The following is a 20,840-nucleotide window of genomic DNA, read 5'->3' as shown; positions in this document are numbered from 1 at the left end:
GGCAATGAATGTACAAATGTACTTTACACAACTGATGTATGTATGGATTGTGATAAGAGTTGTATGAGCCCCTAATAAAATAATTTTTTTAAAAAAAGAAAAGAAAAGATGGTCAACCTCATTAGCAGGGATATCCAAACCCAAATCATAATGAGATACCTCTTTATACTGGACAGAATGTCTAGAATAGAGAAGGTGAACAATAACGTGTTGCTTAGGATTTGGAAAATTTGGAATTCCCATCAATGTTTGAACAAATATAAAACTACTTTGGAAAAGAGTATTGTAGTTCCTCAAAAAAATCTAAATGTACCAGAGTATAAGTCAAAAAGAAATGCTAGAAAATCAGAGAAACCGTTATTAAACCAAAAACATCAAAATGTGATGCTATCATTTCTCAACAAATCATCCATCTAGGTCTCTAACACTTAAAATTAAAAAAGAAACTTTACTATGATAAATTGGGGAAATTTACACTTAACAATTCATACACATTTTGTTTCATGTCATGGACTGCAATCCCCACAATGTGACATCCTTATTCCATTTCCTCCCTGTGTTTCCCTCTTCCAAACCTCCTTCTTTGCTACCTCTGCCTGACTTCTCAACTCTGTCCTGAATAAATACTGCCCTCTGACCTCAAATGGTTGATTACACTGGGCAGGGCTCACCTCCTCATGGCTCACTAAATAGACCTCTATTGTTTGGCTGAAAATTGGCCTGCGGAGTGAGTTCATTTCCAGGCTTGAAGCGTGACTGAAGGGCCATTGCACCACCACTACTGCCATTGAGTTGATTTGGACTAAGATGTGGATTCTGAAGCTTTCAGTCTTACAGGAGCAGATAGCCCCCCTTCCTCTTGCAGAGCAATGGGCAAGTTTGAACCACCAACCTCGTGGACAGCAGTCTAAATGCTTATACCCAACAGTGCCACCAAGACTCATTATGGAAATATGTACCACCCAAAGCAAAATCAAACCCACTGCCATCCAGTTGATTCAGACTCGGAGCAACCCAATATAGGGTTTCCCAGGCCGTCAATCTTTACAGGTGCTGAGAGCCTCATTTTCCTCCCACGGAGCAGGTGGTAGGGTTTGAACATCCCCAGAACTATTTCATAATTATTTTTGCATAACAAACTGTCTTCCGCAATTATCTATTGTATATTTGATTTACTAAGAGGTCCTGATCATTTCCCCTTAATGACTGCTTCCAACTTGGCGGCCTGGTGGCATAGTGGGTACGTGCTGGGCTAGAGCTGGAAACTACCAGTGGCGGCTCAGCATCAGGAGAGGGCTTCCCACTCCTGTCAAGAGTTACAGTCTCAAATATGGTAGTGTAGTGTACTGTCATATTATCAAAAGTTAGCCTGCTTCCAGAAATATTTGCTAAATCACTCATGTCTTCTGCACATTTGAAAAAAATGTCAATTGTATATATTAGAATTAACAATGCTTTATGCTGGTGCTTTCCATTTCTTTTGATTACTGGAGGCTGTTCTGACATCAAAGAAAGCTGTATTTAAAAAAAAAAAAAGTTAGTCTCAGGAATCCACAGCAGCAGTTCTATCCTGCCCTACGGTCCCTATGAGTTGACATCAAGTCGGCATTGACTCGATAGCAGGGAGTTGGGTTTTTTAAAAATTTTTATATAGGTAGTACAAAGAAGTAACATGATTGGCTCACTGAAAGGTTGGAGGTTCAAGCCTACCCAGAGGGCATGTGGAAGAAAAGTGAGGTGCTCTACTTCTGAACAACCAGGCCCTGAATAACCCTTCAGCAGTTTCCTACTCTTACATTCAAGGTCACTATGAGTCAGAAGCAAGTTCACAGCAACAGGTTTTATCAACATGGCAACATTCTGATTGTACATCTCCACACGGTAAGCTACCAGGAATATTCAAATAGGAAGTACTGAGTCCTGCAGGGAGGATGGTCTAAATGCAGCCGGCTTTAAGGGATTCCATTCCTGAGTGGCCACTGCCAAATGTTCCCTCTGAAAAGAACCCAGCCCCCCACAATGGGGGTGCACACACAAGGTAGGAGCAAACGGATTAGTTAGGTGGTATGTTAGTCTGGGTACTTTAGAGAAACAAATCCACAGAAACTCATGTATAAGAGAGAGTTTCATATAAAGGTTAAGTGCACATCAAGAAAACATCCCAACCCAGTGCTGCCCAAGCCTACAAGTCCAACATTAACCCATTAACCTTTATGTCCAATTCCAGTCCACAAAGTCCTCCTCCACCTCACAAAACACACACTATGATGCCAACTGCAGGAGGAAAGCTGAGTCAGTGAATGTGTAAGCATCTCGGCACTGGCAGGGGTCTCCACACGGCTGCTCCAGCACCCAGGGCTGCATCAGGATGGGTCCATGTGGCTTCTCCTCAGGGATGTCTTGCAGGAAGTGAGCCTTGCCAGTTAAAGCAGGGACCTGGCTAAGGCAGCTGCATCCTGCTCCAATCATCAGAAAGCAAGAGACCCAAGAACTAGAAAGGCGAGGCTCACTGAGCCATTTCTCTCTCCACCCTTCAATTAACCCCACGTGTTTATCAGCCAGGTTGGCACAATAAACTAACTCAGGTGGTTTAGTTTTACATTCAAAGGCATTTATATCTTGTATTCAGCATACAAAACCCTGAAAACAAGATTTTCCTCTTTCAAGTGCAAATACAATGAGCTCTCCAACCGGTAAAAAAAAATCCATGTTAACTTTTGACTCCCCATAAACCTAACTACGATAGCCTACTTTTGACCAGAAGCCTTCCTGATAACACAAACAGGTGAGCAGCATTTATTTTGTATGCTCTATGCATTAAAGATAGCACCCACATAAATGCTGTATTGTCAGTGCAAGATAAAAAGGTATTCCACGCAAAGTGCCAGGTTGTCATGCCTTCTGGCTTAACATCCATGACAGCTCCACAATCTTCCTTTTCTTTTTTACACTGGTCCTCACGCTGGATCCAATAAACTTGAAGTGGAGGGCACCTACAGCGGCAGACCTCTATCCATGATGTGGTCGAGCCATTCAGAACTTTCTCTTGCAACGTCCTGACGTTCCTTCCTTCTTGGGAGCACTTCTAGTGTCACCCGTGGCCCTTGGCGTGGGTCCCGTGGTGTCACTCAGGTTTATGGAGCGGCAGTAAGCAGAGTGAAAAACCTTGAGGACCACGAGGTCCCTTTTTACTGCGAGATCCCATTTCCTAGAGAGACACTGCTCTCGTGGAACTGGTTGGCATGGCGTGGTGTTGGAAAAACTCTCCCCCTTTCAATGGACGTGCACAGATCAAACCCAGGCTGTCAAGGAGCAACTCTATAGAGAGGGCTTAGCAGCAAATGAAGGGCATTGCTATCGAGTAGGCTTTCTGAGAAATGACCAACCCACTGCTATAAATACACTGTAACACAAAATCAGTTTCATCGACAAATGAGAAGGTCTAAAATGTCATTTCATTATTCAAGTAACACAGCGCTGACAGACTTTGACTTAAACTATACTGTTTTACACCACATACACATACACATACACATACACACAAAGCTTCAAATCATCAAGTTGGCGTGAGATAGTCAAGTAAGGAACCCTGGTGGCAGAGTGGGTAGTACGGCGGAGTGTGAGACCTTCAGACACTCCACAAGAGAAGTACCAGGCTTTCTATTCCTGTAAAGAGTTGCCATCTCGGAAAACCACAGGGCAGTTCTACCCTGTCCTAAAGGGTCGCAGTGAGTTGGAATCAAGTTGATGCAGTGAGCTGTGAGCAACTAGTCCATTGTTATGTCCCTTCGGCAATCATCCCCTCTTTGATGTGTTGTAGCGTCTAGCCTCGTCTAGCCTCTGTTCTCGTCTAGCCTCTGTTCTCGTCTAGCCTCTGTTCTCGTGGTGCTGATTCCACTTTGGAGGGAGCTCTCTGCTGTGCAAATGAGCAGGGTTACGGGGATGCTGGGCCTTCCCCCTACTGGAGGGTGTGGACCAAATCATCGCCTGGTCTGCTGAAAGACAAAAAACACACCTCCTAGAAGAGTGGAAATGCAGGAGCGGAATGCAGGAGTCCCAGGGCAATCAGAGAAGAGCACCAATGGAGCATGCTCCAGATCTCGAATTGACGTGGTGGAGGCACCAGCGGCTCAGCACAGAGACCATGGGCCGGAGCACGGGAACCAGGCCAAGACCAGAAACTGAGGCACAGAGGTTATGAGACAGAACAGACAAGCAGCGCCAAGACTATGAGACAAGCAGCAGTTGGCTTTCTGGTCTACAGGGGCAGAGGCCATGGAGCTAGCTGTGCGCCTGAGAGGCTGAGGACCTACGAGAAACCTGACTGCTGGTTTGAGAAGTGTTGCTATGGACCAATAACTGTATCCTTACTGTTTCCTAACCCTGACTTGTAACCTGTTAACTTCCCTAACACTGTTGCTGTTGTTGTCAGGTGCCACTGAGTCAGTTCCGACCGACAGTGACCCTATACACCACAGAACACACCACCGTAGGGTCCTGTGCCACCCTCCCCATTGTTCCCACACCTGAGCCACTGTTGCAGCCACTGTGTCAACCCAGCTCATTAAGGGCCTTCCTCTTTTCCTCTGTCCCTCCATTTACCAAGCAGGATGTCCTTCTCCAGGGAAGTGCTCCTCATAAACCCCCAGAATTGTGAGCATTGTGTTGTCTGCAGGTTCTGTGTGGATGGCCGAACCAGCATAGGAGTACCAGGGGAGAAGTGGTCGGTGTCAGGATAGTTCGAGAAGGATGAAGGGTGGAGGCCTGTCTGACCTCTGCCTGTGGCAATAGGGAAAACAGAGGTCAGGGATGCCATTTTTGCATGGGGGCACAAATTAATGATTAGGGTTTCAGGAAGAAGACAGAAAATCTCAGAGGCCAAGTCCAAATCAACAGAGCCAAATCCAGCTGCCATCTAGCCATTCATCAAAACGACAGATAAGGCTAGAGTGGGGGGGGGGGGTGAGTAGGTGGCACGACGACGACAACATGCTTTTGTAACGTAACATGTCCATACACACAGAAATCATGAGATTTAAGTACAACGATTCTGACATACATGTGCTTCATTTGGGGAGGGTGGGGGGAACAGATAGTAATCCCCAAACAACCAAGTTTTCTCCTTACTCCTCTCAACCAGACAAAGAATTCTGTACTACCGCACACATCACACCTGTGGCCCTGGTTTACCTATCACTGCCTGTTGGCACTCACACCAGTAGTTAAGCGCTCAACTCTGCACAATGGATACATCTTCTATTTTACAAAAATCAAAAGGAAGACATTTCCATTTAGTCCATCCTGACTCACAGTGATACAGAACTCTGTTCTACAAGAGTTCTCAATGTCTGCTGCTTTGGAAATAGATCACCAGGCCTTTCTTCTGGGGTGGACTTGAACTTGAACTTCCAACCTTTTGGTTACCAGCCCAGGTACATGAATAGTTTATACCAGCCAATTTGCACCTGACTCATCTTTGTGTACATATGGCAGCTTGGGAACAAGCAGAGGGGAAACAGAAAACCCTGAACTCCTTTCACCTCTGTCATTTTACGCTGTTTTGTTTCAGAACTTCCTGGTCCCGCTCATTGGGAATGCTTTCGCCTTCTCTGTGTGTGTATACCCTCCGCCCATCAGTGCTCAATTTTTCAGACACGCAGGTGGCCCTTGATAGTACCAATGAGGACGAGCCATGATGATCTAACCACTAAGGCGGGCAAAGAATGTCCCAACGTACCAGCTCTGTGCCAGGTGTTTCCTATACGTTCACATCTAAGCCCCACACTGGCCAGAGAAGGTATCATTATCCCAATTTTTCAGAAGAAAAAAAAGACTGAAAGATTAAGAGGCTTGCTTAAGCAGTAGGGGGGCCAACTGTCTTGGTTTTCACGAGAATAAGGGGGATTGGGGGATGTGGAACTTCAGTTTTAAAAGAGGAACAACCCCAACGTTGGTCACCCTACTAAAGATGTGTATTGTTGTTGTCAGGTGTGGTGGAGGCGGTTCCAACACATAGCAAGCAACCCGATATACACCAGAATGAAACACTGCCTGGTCCTGCACCATCCTCGAGAACATTTTGATGCCCATTGAGCTCACTGTTGCAGTCACTGAGCCGATCCATCTTGTCCAGGGTCCTCTCTTCCTTGCTGCCCCTCCACCCCACCAAGCCTATACTTTCCATAGGTTTACATTTGAACCCAGGTCAATAAGGTCCCACTGCAGTTTCACTAAGAACACCTGTTTCTGTCAATCTAAGCTCCCTCTAAACCTCCTAACTCCCATTTTTCCCCCTCCTCCACAGGTTTTCTGGCCCAGCCTAATTCTAGTGCAAAAATTTCCAGCCTCTTCTATTTCTTTCTCTTTAACGTAAAAAAAAATGTCTTAACTCCTTAATACAGTGCACCCAAAGAATTGTTACTGACTTGTCTGGGCTACTTTTCCTGAAGAAAGGTACATAGAAGGATTGGTTTTATTTCTCCTTTGGGATCCCTGGGTAGTACAAATGGTTAACATTTGTACCAGCTGCTTAAAGACCTGGTGATCTATTTCCAAAAATTGGCCACTGAAAGCCCTACTGTGGTAGTTCCATCATCTCATGTCAACTTAAGCGTATTAAGAGTGAATGGGGTGGAATCTACCCTATCAGGTCACAGCCTGATGGGCATGGTCATCTCATGAGGATTCTAGAAACTTCCTCTCACTGTGTCTTCAGCTTCCTGTTGAAAAGCCATACGGTGTCTTGCTGAGACCTGTAAGAGCACTCTCTGCTTCACCTTCCTGTTGGAAGAGCCATTTCGAGCAAAGCTGATGGCAGCCTGTGATGCTTCCACAGCCATTGGATCCACAAGACATCACACCTACCAACCTGTGATCTTCCTGCATTTTGCATCATTGCATGTGGCTGTGTGAGACTGATGAGGGAGCTATGGACTAGTATTGGACGTATGGGCTAATATTGGACTTATGGAATTGATCTGGACTGGACTGGGATGTTTTCTTAATATACAATTGATCTTTGATATAAAACTCTTTTTTATATAAATATGAGTGTCCCTAGATTTGTTTCTCTAGTCAATCCGGCCTAACAGTGCATGGCTCTACTCTTGACACACAAACACTGCACAGCAACTGGTAATTTCTTCTTTGCCACCATTAGCTACAAAACCTCTTGATGGGGGTGATAGGGGTTACAGAGCTAAAAATTAAATCATTCTTGCCTAAAGAAGGTGCAGGTGGGAGTGAAGTAGCACACCTAATAAAGATGAATGCCCTACCCGGGAGTGAAAGGGAAGGAAAATATAAAGCAGGCCAGCCAATTCCTGAGGCTGATATGTTTTGGGGTTTTTTAAATCATTTTATTGGGGGCTCGTACAACTCTTATCACAATCCATACATACATCCATTGTGTCAAGCACATTTGTACATGTGTTGCCCTCATTCTCAAAACATTTGCTTTTTACTTGAGCCCTTGGTATCAGCTCATTTTCCACCTCCTTCCCCACCACTCCCTCATGAACCTTTGATAATTTATAAATTATTATTTTGTCATGACTTACACTATCCGACATGTCCCTTCACCCACTTTTCTGTTGTCCGTCCCCCAGGGAGGGTGTTATATGTAGATCCTTGTAATCGTTCCCCCCTTTCCACCCCACCCTCCCTCCACCCTCCCGGTAGCACCACTCTCACAACTGGTCCTGAGGGGTTCATCTGTCCTGGATTCCCTGGGTCTGATATGCTTCATAGTATGGGACTCGATAGTGTTTGAGGGGCTTGTGGTAGCTTGGAACAATTAGGTGTGTTTACACCATCGAAACCCTCTCTTTGATTCTCATTGTCCAATGAGGCCCTTACCATTCCAACTTTGGCCATTGGGCCTATTACTTTCTCTACTATGATTTGGTGTCCCCAGTCTTAGAAGCCACCAATAAAAACTTCAAAGGAGGGAAAGTTGTGGGAAGAATATGACGTGGAACCCAAAGATTGTACTCTTGACAGCTGTCACATAGAGATGTTTCCACTGAGAAACAGACTTTTCTCAAACTGTATGCAAGAGAACAGCAACTTAGGTCACTCCTCAGAGGCAAGAGGTTTACATCCACAGGAGACAGGGCTGTGCTCAAAAGAATTCTTAATAATTAAACTAAGTTATTAAAGGGATTTTCCAGGTTCGAGAAATCGCATTCTTTTTCTTGCGGTCTGACTCCACTGACTGGAAACACGTTAAGACAGCCATTGAGTTCGAGGAGAGCCCCTCCACCCAGGTTACGACTGTATTTGCAACCCCCAGAAGCTGGATACATCGGAATCTGCATTTCTTAAAAACAATGTCCCTAGGTAAATCGCAGACACTTTTAGGAATACTGTCTTAGAAGTTTGCCATATCCAAATGTTGACGACCCCCAACTCCAGCCTCCACATCAGCACGAGGGAAAACGATTGAGGCCAAGGTAGGCTTGGGACCCTTGTCATCCCGGGGCTTGCTTCCTGCCTGACAGGCCTCCCTCCGCTCACCTTGATGCGCTCGCCATCTATCTCCACCGCTCGTTCTCGGAAATCCACCCCGATAGTGGCCTCGGTGCGGTCCGGGAAACGGCCAGCGCAAAAGCGGAAGGTCAGGCACGTCTTGCCCACATTGGAGTCACCGATCACGATAATCTTGAAGATACGGGAACGGGCCGGAGACAAAAACCCTGAAGTCCCCGGCAGCACGTCGCTGGACGAGAAGCTTGCCTCCAGCGATGACTCCATCTCGGAAGCCATGCTCCCCGCCCGCCCCAAACTGAGGCGGAGGCAAGGAGACACAGACGAACGGGGAAATTACGCCACCCGGAACGAGCGCGCCGCGCCCGCCCACCCGGCCGCGCAACATCCCGGGAGCCACCGCCTTCCACGCGGGCAGCGCGCGTGCGCACCGCGCCGGCCACGCCCCCGCGTGGGCGGGGCCCACCGCCCCACTACGCCCGCCCTTCCCGCCGGCCGCGCCACTCTTATGACGCTCGGGCGAATGCCGGTCTGCCGGCGACAGTGAAGGGCCGTCCAGAGGCGGACTGCGGCGGCGCAGGGCGGCCGAACAAAGCGACCTAGGCCCAGCCCCCTAGCTGGCCGGTCCCCGCCACGTCCTAGGCTCCCACCCGCTAAAGGAAGCCGCCTCAGGACTTCGGGGGCGGGGCGAGACTGGCAGCTGCTGGGGCTGAAGGTCCCGGCAGACACGCTCTCGCGAGAGGTCCCGGAAGCTGCCTCGTTCGGGGGCGTGGTCTGGGGGTGCTGGCGCTGGGTCAAGTCCGTGGCAGCCGTGTCGGTGGGGCTGCTTCTTGTGGGGCCCGGCCCCCCTGCCTCGGAAAGGGACTGCGGGATCATCGGCCGCGTGCCCTGCCTCCTGCGGGGAATTGGAGCGGCGGCCAGAACTGGACGGACTGGATCGCGCGTCGCTGCCTGGAACCCGCCGGGCGAAGGGGTGCATGCACTAGGAGGTGGGCTTCGGGCGCCGCCGAACTTTGCTGCCTTCAGCTCTGCGGCTGCTTTGAGTCGGTGAGCAGGCGATAGCTGGACGCCTGGTGCTCCGTGGATATCCAGACCTGGGACCCAGGCCTAATGCCCCCGGCCCAAGAGCTGGTCACACATGGGCCCCTTAGGGCATTGGCCCCAGGCGTTGTTACGAAATGGCCTCTGTTGGTAATTAAACGTATTGTGCCCTAGTGATGGCTCGGTGGCTGTACAGTTAAATATCAGGTAATGGCTCTCCCGTTCAGTATGACTAAAGGCAGTTTTTTTAGGCTCACTACGGGAAAGAGAAGCCCTAGTGACGGAGTGGGTTCCTCATGGGCTGCAGCAGCTGACTCACTAGCAGATCCACGAAAGATGAGGCTTCTGACTCCCGAAAAGATTTACATCCTCCAAGCCCCAAAGGGCGATTCTACTCTGTGTGCCGTCCCATTGACTCCCCAATGGCAGTGAGCTTGGTTTTGTTCTTGCTGTTTTACAATCAGAGGGTATTTATCCACATCCTAGCTGTTCTTCACATCCTATGTCAGAAGACCCCTTTCTCTGAAGCTCTCCCCGATCACTCCAGCTCAGGGTGTACTTTGCTGTAATTTGGCTTTGTGGTACTTTGGGGAGTATGGCTCCCTTGGATCTTTACACATCTTTGAATACTGCCTTTTGTGGTTCACGTTTTTTGAGATATATGTGGTGTCCTATCTCGATTGCCAACTACCGGCTCTTGGCTGGAAGTTCATTGTGACTCAGCAAATGATGAATCCATGAGTGGAGTGAAGAGTTTCTTTGTTTAAGCGTTGTCAGTGTGAACCCTGTATCAGTTAGACACGGTTTGGCACCACTTGAAAAATCACTGTAGTTACTTGACATTGTTAAGAGAAATTTCGGATTTTTAGCTTGCGAGTAGAAAGACTCTTCGTGTGACTGAAGCATGGGTCCCCCTCTCAGAAGCTGAATAACCTGAGAACTTCCCTCACTGCTGCTTGGAGGAGATTCTGCTGTGGGGAAGAGTGGAGGGCTTATACAGCCCGATTTTCTGAGCCCCCCTTTTTTTCTGGATGACTCCTTCACTACTTAGTGCTGCCCTGACCACTTGATCTGCAGGAACCATACAGCCTTTTCTGTAGCACTAAGCTTATCTAGCTTGGGAGAGACCGTCCTTTTCACTCCTTTATCGTCGTAACTTAAACTGGAAAATTATACATTGTTTAGGGTTGGGAGAAAAAGAACTGAAGGGATATTAGAGATGTAGAATACTACAAGAGATGAACTGATATACAAAATAAACTCATTTTTAGCTTTGGTTTAATGCAGAGGTGCCACCGTGTTAGCCCTCGTGCTTCTACCCTGTGGCAAAGACCATGTTTAAAGCAGGTCTGGCCATGGAACCGCTCTCTGATAGCTTACTGAAGTGAAAGCCTGGGCACAGAGGCAGAAGAGAGTTCCCGTCCTGCTTACATTGGGCTTTTCATTCAATCTCTGGACTAAGACTTTTTCAACGAGGTATTAATACTTTGTCATGGGAACTACACTGTGTAACATCCCTGGCTGCTAGCCCACTAGGTGCCAGGAGCAGCCCCCTCCACTCCTGTTTATGGCAATCAGAAAGGTCTCTAGACTTTGCCAAATACCATCTGAGAGTGAATGGACCCTCCAAGGCTTCTTCAGGGCTCTTCTCTCAGTTCTTGTTGGCTTTCCATCCCACTTGATAAAATCACCTTTCTGTTAAAGACACTGTCAGTTACTCAGAGACACATGGTTTTGGTCACCCAGTCTTCTACCAGATTGCTTTAACAGTAATCCCCAACCTCATAAAAGGAGTGGACAGAGCAAGGACTTTCATCGTAGTATCCAAGCAGTCATTTCAAAAGCCCGAGGGCAAAGATTAAGTGCTTGGCTGCTAAAGAAAGGTTGGGAGTCGAACCCACCCCTTGGTTCTGTGGGAGAAAGCTGGGGATCTGCTCCCATGGATTAGAGCTAACGATCAACCACAGGAGATGGAAAGGGGAAGCATGTACCCAGGGATAAAGCTTACTGATAGGAAGGAAGTGGGCAGGATAGACAGGGAGTGGGAAAAGTGTTCTTGCCCAGTGGGGACTATGATCAATGCTACAAAGCAAAATGGGTATGAATTGATGAAAACTAATTGTTCTGTGAATTTTCACGGAAATCGCACACACAAAGAAGTCAAACAACAACAACGAAGATGATGGCAGCCAAGAACAGCCTCTGGGTCAAATTAGACTCTTGGGTCTGTCACACAGAAGGGCATTGAGTTGGAGTCCACTTGATGGCGACCAACCACCACAGGCAGTAAATTGCTAATATTGCATATTGCCGAGTCTCAGAATTGCTCGAGTCGTCTTTGCAAAGCGAGTCATTGAAGGGTGACGTCATGTTAACTATGTCCTCAGCACTGGCTAGTGGCTGTGAGGTGGGGCTTTCTGACTACCCCACGAAGAATTAAGTAAGCCACAGGAAATCTGTAGTGAATAAAATACACAAATAGAATGCTGGATTTTGGCCTGCTACTGAGTAAGCCTTGATGGCGTGGTGGTTCAAAACCACCAGCCACTGCTCTGGAGAAGATGGGGCTTTCTGCTCCGGCACAGTGTTACCAGCTCAGAAAATCACGACGGGGGTTCTAGCCTGTCCTCCAGGGTAGGGCCACTATGCGTCGCATTTACTACACGGCACAGTGCGTTGGTTTGTGGAGCATGTTTTGACTCATAGTGACCCTATGTATATAAAAGAGCAGAAAATTGCCAGTCCGGGGCCATCCTCACAATCTTTCCGAAGTTTGCGCTCATTGTTGCAGCTACTGTGTCAACCCCCAAATCTTACGCTGTCTCCCTCATCCTCTACCAGGCATGGGGTCATTTTCTCTCCTGATAGCGTGTGCACAGTACATGAGACCGCCTTGCCATCCTCGCCTCTAAAGAACTTCCCAGCTCTGGTTTGTTCTACGGAACCCCACACAGGGTCGTTCTGGCAGTCAATTTCAAAGGCATCCATTCTGACTGAAGTCTTCCTTCCAGCATATGAGTTTGCATATGAGGTGACAGGTCAGGTGCACCTTAGTCTTCAAAGTGACATCTTTGCTGTGTCTTGTGCTGCAGAGTTCTCCGATGCATTACCTCATCTGATTGCCGTTTCCATGGGAAGCGCTTTTTGAATTCAGGTAAAATCCCGACATCAACCTTTTCTCCATAAGAAGTAAAGCTAATCCTACAGGAGTGTCAGTTCCAAGAGTAGCTACTAGCGCTAAGGGCTGAGAGAACCCTGAGTAAGCGGCAGGGACGTTGCAATGGTTATGCCGGCAAAATTGGTGGAAATCCGCCTTCTGGAACTTACGGAAAAGCTGCCCTCCAGGTGTCAGAGAAAGCTGTTCATGGGGAGATGTCTTGCAGAAGTCACTGTGCTACAAAACTGTAAGCAGGGCTGGGAAAGCTGCCCACACTGTTGGTGCCTGGTGCTAGTGGCGACATCTGCAGTGCCGAGGCAGCAAAGGAAAAGCTTCAGGCATTGCAGGAGCTGGGTGCTGGAGAAGCTGCTGCAGGAGCCCGCTGAGGAAAAACAGGAACCAGCAGGGGAAACTCCTTCCTCCTGCATGGTCTCATGCTAGCATTCTCCACCCTGAGCGTAATGTGGGTGAATCTACAGGACATGCTGCGTGAAAAGGAGCGAGACTGTCTGATGCCGCTGTTAGAAGAAAGCAAGATACAGCCCCCTCTTTAATATATTGAAACCACGGAATGGTGTGAGGGGTGAAGCATATGCCCATGAAACAGTTTTCTTTAAAAGGTAAGAAGTGCTCTATACACAGAGATCAGTGTTCATTGGTAGTTAGCAGGGGTGGGGAAAGGGGCATTCACTCTCTAGATAGTAGACATTGACTATTTGGGGTGTTGGGAAAAATAGCACCAAATGTGGGTGAGAGGTAAATGGCCAAGGTAAATGATGCAACTAAGACACACTAAGAGGACACTTTCAGGAAAGAAGGCACATAATCTTGTAACAACAACAAAAAATGTATTGGCTACATATGTATGTATATATGCATATATGTATATGGGTAGATCCACGTGCCCATACAGAGCCAGAGTGATTTTTAGAGGGTGGCACTTTGGGCATGTTGTCAGGAGGAGGACATGATGCTTAGTAGAGGGGCAGTGGAAAAGAGGAAGACCCTCCAGGAGATGGGCTGACACAGTAGCTGCAACGGTGGGCTCAAGCTAAGAACAACTGTGAGGATGGCGCTGGACTAGATGGTGTTTTGTTCTGTTGTACAGAGGGTCGTTGTGAGTCGGAACTGACTTGCTGGCTCATAGCAGCAACAATAACAAATATGGTGTGTGATGTACAGCTGTATACATAGGTTGATATTTGTATATGAGGGGGGGGCTTCACAAGGTTCGTGATAATTTGTCATTACCTTTTCATTCCATTTCCCCACAAACTTTTAAAAGCCCCCTTGTCCAGGCGTGTGTGCATGCGTACTCAAAAAGAACCAGATTCACTGGACTCAAGTCAATTCTGACTCAGAGTAACCCAATAAGGGTAGAACTGCCCCAGTGAGTTTCCAAGACTACCTTTTTACGGGATAAAACGCCTCATCTTTCTCCTGCAGGTACAGGTAGTTTCAAACTGCTAATCTTGCAGTTGGCAGACCTGTGTGTAACCACTGCACCACCAAGGCTCCCTGGTCTGCATGCATATATTCATATATAGAATTGTGCATAGGGGACACAGGGATATATCTTAGGCATACCAAACACCTAGTAAATTTAGTTTTTGGAGTTTGAAGACTTAAGACCATGGAACAACTTGGTCAAATGATAATATAGTTCGTACAACTTATGTTCCACATCCTAGTTTAGTGACTGAGGCATTAGAAACTTACAAGAGGTCATTTAAGAAGAAATTATTGGTGTCTACTCATCCAGAGCAAAAAAGAAAAAAGTATACATGAACCAGAAGAACTAGATGGTGCCCAGCTACCATGTTGACCATTATGAGCAGAGTCATGGTAACTGGGTCTCTTGCTCTTGTTAGGTGACACAGTCAGTTCTGACTACGTTGCCATCCATGATGTCCTTTGCCAGGGAATGGTCTCTCCTGATAGCAAGTCCAACGCACGTGAGATCAAGTCTCCCCATTCTCACATCTAAGGAACATTCCAGCTGCACTTCTTCCATGGGAGGTTGGTTCTTACGGCAGTCCACAGTACCTTCAGTATTCTCCCCAATGCCATAATATGTCAGAGGTCTTCCTCATTCACTGTCCAACCTTCACATACATCTGAGACAACTGAACATGCCATGGCTGAGTCCAGGTCCACCCTAGTCCTGAAAGTGACATCCTGGCACTACCACATTTTAAAGAGGTCTTGTGTAGCAGACCCGCCCACTGCAGCACCTGTTTGCCTTTGTCACTGCTACTTCGATGAGCATCACTTGGGGATCCAAGAAATAAAATCCTTGACAACTTTAATTTGGTTCTCCGTTTATCATGGTTTTGTCTATTGGTCCACTTAGGATGATTGGATTTGCTTTGGTGGTGGTGTGGTTACAAGTGGGGCTGCAGTCCTCAAGGTCAGCAATTCAAAACCACGAGTCATTCTGCAGGAGAAGGATGGGGCTTCTACTTGTGTAAAGAGTTACAGTCTCGGAAACTCACAGGGGCAGGTCTACCCTGTCCTGTAGAGTCGTTATGAGTTGGCATCGATTCAATGGCAGTGAGTTTGGTTTGTTTTTTACATTAAATTGAAGTTCATACTCAAGGCTACACTTCTGATATTCACATAGACCAGCTTCTTGAATTATTTGCTCAGTATATGAGACACTTTTTAAACCTTGAACTGAAACAAGGCTCTGAAGTTATCTTTTAGCTAATAAATAATGCACATTGACTAGACATGAAGGCTGAATGGCTGTGGGAGGGAAGGTGGGGGCATACACACAAAGATCAGTTTGACAACATGATTGTACACAGATATATTCACTTAGCTGTCAATAGTTGCATCGATGTGGTGGAGCATACAGAGGACAAGGTTAGGAAAACTTCTTAGACATAGCCAAACACCTTAATGAAGTGAGTCGCTGAGCCTGTGGGCTCAGGTCCAACATCTTGGAGAACACCGTGATCAACCAGCATAACAGTCCACAAAGACAATATTCTATATCCTACTTTGGTCAGTAGTGACGAGTTTTAAAAGCTTGTGAACAACCATCTAGGATTAACTTCGTTTCTGCCTGTTCAGAGGACAGATGGGGAGGTGGGGCATCGAAGATGCTTAGAAACAATTAGTCCAATGAATTGATAGACCAAATGAACATGGAGACCCCTGCGACCAGAAGAACCAGATGGTGTCTGTCTACCACTACCAACTGCTCTCAAAGGGATCACCGTAGACGGTTCTAGATAGACTGGGAGAAAAATTTGGACAAAACTCAAAATCATAAAAGAAGACAGACCTGCTGATTAGTGGAATGTCTGCGACTGTGGCCTTTGGTCACCCGTCTAGTCAGGTAATCAGGAACTGAGCTCAATTTTCAGCCAACAATAGGTCTGTAAGAGGAACAAGTAATACTAGTGAGATAAGCACCCTTCTGAATAATCAACTGTTGGAGATCAAAGAAGCAGCATTTACTCAAGGACAAAGTTCCACAGGAGAGAAAGAAGGATGGAAATGGGAAACCCAGGGAGGATGTGGGATAAGTGCGGTTACCCCGGGGGACGGCAATGTACAAAATGAAATGTGTCTGATCTGTTGAATGTAAAACATCTGCTCTGTAAACCATCTAATTCACAATAAAAGATAGGGTTTAAAAAAATCACCAGTTGACTTGAAAATAAATATTACAACTCAACGATACTGTTCTCCTTTTAAAAATAACCATCTGTATGAGACCACATGGTCAGCGCTTCCTCTGAAGGTGAGAAGGTAAGGCAGCATAAGACAGCATTACTGGAACAACCAGAACGGAACAATGAGAAAGCTGGCCCATTGACTATAACTGATGCCACTAAAATAAGTGTGTAGAAATTGTTAAGGAAGCCTAGTCTTCTATGTAAACTCTCACTGAAATAACAAGTGGCTCTTCTAAGATTCAAGGTCAGGCAATGATCTCATTGCCAAGCACCAAGAAGCTAAACCTTTATATCTGACAATCAGCAAAAATAATAGATACAGACTTCCAAGGGCCATAACTCACTCAAACCTCACTGCAGTTGACTTGGGTCACAAGTCAATTCTGACTCTGTGACCCAATAGGACGGTAGAACTGCCTCTGTGTTTGAGACCATTTTTCCAGTAGTTTTATTGATATAAAATCTACATGTATTTCCAAAGTTAAGTGGCTTTCATAAAGAGTGACATATACACCATCACAATCAGTTCTAGTGCACCCCCACCCAGTTCATTATTTACTCCCCAATTCCCCTTAACCTCCCCACCCCTGTATATCTGTGACAAGCTATTACATTGATTATTGTCTCTGTGCATCGCTCCTTCTGTGCTCTGTAAACTGGGAAGCATAATTTAAAACACAGGACTGAAAGGAAGAAAGAAAAGACCACTAGCAATACTAAAATAAACCCGAGAGAAAATTTCTGTGGTGGAACAAACGAGAAATATTTAAAATGGAAATTTAGGATGGGTCAAGTGGGAGATCAGCTGACCAGGTATCGTATCATCTTGCCCTCCACCATAATCAAGTTTATAATAATCTCTGTCTGATTATAAGGCTGTTCACATCCCTCAACTGTGGCCAGAGGGGATCTAGATTCTGGGATCTCACTGTCTTCCATAAACCTTTACATACTGGCTTCTACAATTTAATTTCTGATACTTTTCCCTTCATCATATTTGGATGTTGTTGTTTGTCATCTTTGGATCACACAGGCTGGTGTGCTTCTTCTACGTGGTCTTAGTTAACTCCTTGCTTAGATGGCTGCTTGTGTGAATACAAGCTTTTAAGACCCACACACTAATCCAATTGATAGCAGGGCACTCACTATCTGCTTTCTTCACCACATTTTGCTGTAGCTCCCTTATCTTGAGTGATGTTTCATGAAGGCAAGTATCAAGCAAGGTCATGACATAGAACTACCTGTTCTTGGATTGGGGCTAGAATTAAATTGGATCTCATAATCCATCCACTTGTCCACAGGTTATGTATGACTCAGTTTTACTTTCGTGGTCTTATTATCATTTTATACTTAAAAAAACTTATCAATCATCCCCCTTGGGTGTAAGGTGACTCCATTGATAGCATCAATAATTTATCTGAGACTGTACTCTTTACTGGGGTGGAAAACCTTGTCTTTCTCCTAAGGAGCAGCTGGTGGCTTCGAACTGCTGACCTTGTGGTTAACAGCTCAATGTGTCCATAACTCACTATATGTCTCTTGGGTTCACTCTATGGGCCATAGATAGTGGAATTAACAGATACCAGGTATAGAATACCTATAAAATGTAATGTTTTTTTAAGAATAAGTGATGTACTTAAAAGATGCGCAAGAGACTACCAGACTGAACTGGAAAGTGGGTGGGGAGGGTGGACTTAGAAATGAAGTAAAATAACCTAATGGAAAAAGCAAATTAGCTGTAGATGACGAGAGAATAAATGAGAGTATTAAGTGAATAACTCAATGTGTAAAACAAAGACAGGGAACTGAAAATATGGGAAAGACAGTAAAAGATCTAGATGCTAGGATGAAAGAAACCTAGCATTTCAGGAAAAAACCCTAGGATTCTAGGAATTTCAGGAGAATAGAATGGAGGGAATAAATGAGAGTGCTCTAGTGCTGCTGAAGCAGAAATATCACGTGCCTTGAGCAGGTCGTTTTGACGAACATTTGTTTTCTTACAGAAAGCTAACACCAAAATTGGAATCCTTTGCCATTGAGTCAATTCGGACTCTCAGTGGCCCTGCAGAGGGCAGCCTAGAACTGCCCCATAGCGTTTCCTAGGCTAAATTGTCACAGAAACAGATTACCCCATCGTTTCCAATGGAGCAGCTAGTGGCTTCTAACTGTTGACCTTTCAGTTCACTGCCAAGTGCTTGACCATTGTGCCACTAGGCATCCACAGTTAGGATGCTAGAAGTCTGAGTTCAAGATGCTACCTCTAGCTGGGTGGCCTGGTGTCACAGTGGTTTCACGCTGGGCTGCTAACCGAAAGGTGGCAGTTGAAACCCGTAAGAGTTACAGTCTCATAAACTCACAGGGACAGTTCTACCCTGTCCTATAGGGTCACTGTGAGTCGGAGTTTTTAGACCTCCAGGGGAAGACGGTCGACTGTTCAACTTCTGTAGTGTCCCTTGGTGAACATCTATCGTCCGTCCATTTATGCGCATCTCTTCGTATGTCTCAAAGGCGATTGACTTAAAACACTCATGTGCCTCATTACCCCTAAATGAAAACTGAGTTACCTCCATAAGTAGCAGGCTGAGGATTTACAACTTTTCTGCAGGACACATTTCGATCCACAACAAAGGGGCATTCTTACTTCCTAACATTTTAAACTTTGTATTGTCGTTGTTAGAGTCAGTTCCGACTCACAGTGACCCCGTGTGCAACAGAACCACACATTTCCCAGGCCTGCCCATCCCCACACTCGTTCATGTCCTTGAGCCCATTGTTGCAGCCACTGTGTCAGTCCATCCCTTTAAGGGCCTGCCGCCTTTTCACAGCCTTCTCACTCTACAAGCACATATCCTTTTCCAGGGACTACTTTCTCTTGATGACACGTCCAAAGTGAAGCTACCCCAGATTCAAGAGCATGCTGGCTGTACTTTTTCGGCAGACTTGTTTGTTCTTTCGGCATCCATACTACTTCCCACACTCTTCACCAGAACCATACTTGGAATGCCTCTATTATTTCCTGGGTTTCCTTATTCAGTGTCCAACTTTCACATGCATCGGAGGCCAATGAAAATACATGGCTTGGAAAGGGGAGCGAGGAGGGAGGGGGAAAAATGAGCTGGTGCCAGGGACTTAAGTGGAGAGCAAATGTTTTAAGAATGATGAGGGCAATGAATGTACAAATGTGCTTTACACTATTGTATGTATGGATTGTGATGAGTTGTATGAGCCTCTAATAAAATGATTTTTTTAAAAGAAAATACATGGCTTATAATGATAAGGAGATAGATCTATGTATATATATTTATATGTTAGTATCAAGGTAGCAGAGGGACATTGGGCCTCTACTCAAGTACTCCCTCAATGCAAGAACACTTTATTCTAATAACCTGGCATTAGGTGATGCTCACCTTCCCAACACGACCTCTGAAGACAAAATGGGTGCATAGCAAATGTGGTGAAGAAAGCTGATGGTGCCCAGCTATCAAAAGATAAAGGATCTGAGGTCTTAAAGGCTTAAAGATAAACAAGCGGCCATTTAGCTGAGAAGCAACAAAGCCCACATGGAAGAAGCACACCAGAACAAAAAATCTTATCAATGTGAATGAGGGGGAATGCAGAGTGGAGACCCAATGCCCATCTGTAGACAATTGGACATCCCCCTACAGAAGGGCCACAAGGAAGAGACAAAGCAGTCAGGGCGCTGTATAGCACCAATGAAACATACAACTTTCTTCTAGTTCTTTAATGCTTCCTTCCTCCACTATCAGGATCTCAATTCTACCTTACAAATCCAGCTTGTACAGGTCTGTTTAAGTAAGATAGATAGGATTAACAATCTGGAGGATAAAACAACGGGACCTACAGTTCCGGGGGGACATGGGAGGGGGAGGTGGGAGGAAAGGAAGTGGTGTTAACAAACCCAGGAACAAGGGAACAATAAGTGATCCAAATTGGTGGTGAGGAGCCTGTGGGAGGCCTGGTAGGGCATGATGAAGGGTAATGTAACAAAGAGGAATTGCTGAAACCCTGGTGGGGACTGAGCATGATAGTGGGACAGGAGGAAAGTCAAGGGAAAGAGAGGAAAGAGCTGGGAGGCAGAGGGCATTTATAGAGGTCTAGATAAAGACATGTACATGCAAATATACATATGAGGATGGGGAAATAGATCTATGTGCATATATTTATAGGTTTAGTATTAAGGTAGCAGAAGGACATTGGGCCTCCATTCAAGTACTCCCTCCATGCAAGAATACTTTCTTCTATTAAATCGGCATTCTATGATGCTCACCTTCCTGACACAACCGCTGAAGACAAAGCGGGTGAATAAGCAAATGTGCTGAAGAAAGCTGATGGTGCTCAGCTATCAAAAGATATAGCATCTAGGGTCTTAAAAGCTTGTGGCCATCTAGCTCAGAAGCAACGAAGCCACATGGAAGAAGCACACCAGCCTGTGTGATCACCAGGTG

At 46.1% G+C, this 20,840-nt stretch overlaps 1 protein-coding gene across 2 annotated transcripts in view; it reads right to left on the bottom strand.

The window, feature by feature from the left end:
* The window catches only part of RAB33B (RAB33B, member RAS oncogene family), a 20,180-nt gene extending 11,368 nt beyond the window's left edge, over positions 1-8,812 (bottom strand). The window contains exon 1 of one of the 2 annotated variants that reach the window (XM_045293545.1): positions 8,518-8,812. In XM_045293545.1, coding sequence (XP_045149480.1) covers positions 8,518-8,766 — 249 coding nt within the window. In that variant the 5' untranslated portion in view covers positions 8,767-8,812. The remainder of the gene's footprint in view (positions 1-8,517) is intronic. The other variant, XM_004712136.2, reaches the window with a different exon arrangement.
* Between the last annotated feature and the right edge of the window lie 12,028 nt (positions 8,813-20,840).

The sequence above is a fragment of the Echinops telfairi genome, unplaced genomic scaffold (assembly GCF_000313985.2).
Source record: "Echinops telfairi isolate 266 unplaced genomic scaffold, ASM31398v2 ScPeMD7_2186;HRSCAF=2738, whole genome shotgun sequence".
Lineage (NCBI taxonomy): Eukaryota > Metazoa > Chordata > Mammalia > Afrosoricida > Tenrecidae > Echinops > Echinops telfairi.
Note: the sequence above shows the minus strand (reverse complement) of the source record. Positions and strands in the feature narration are given on the sequence as shown.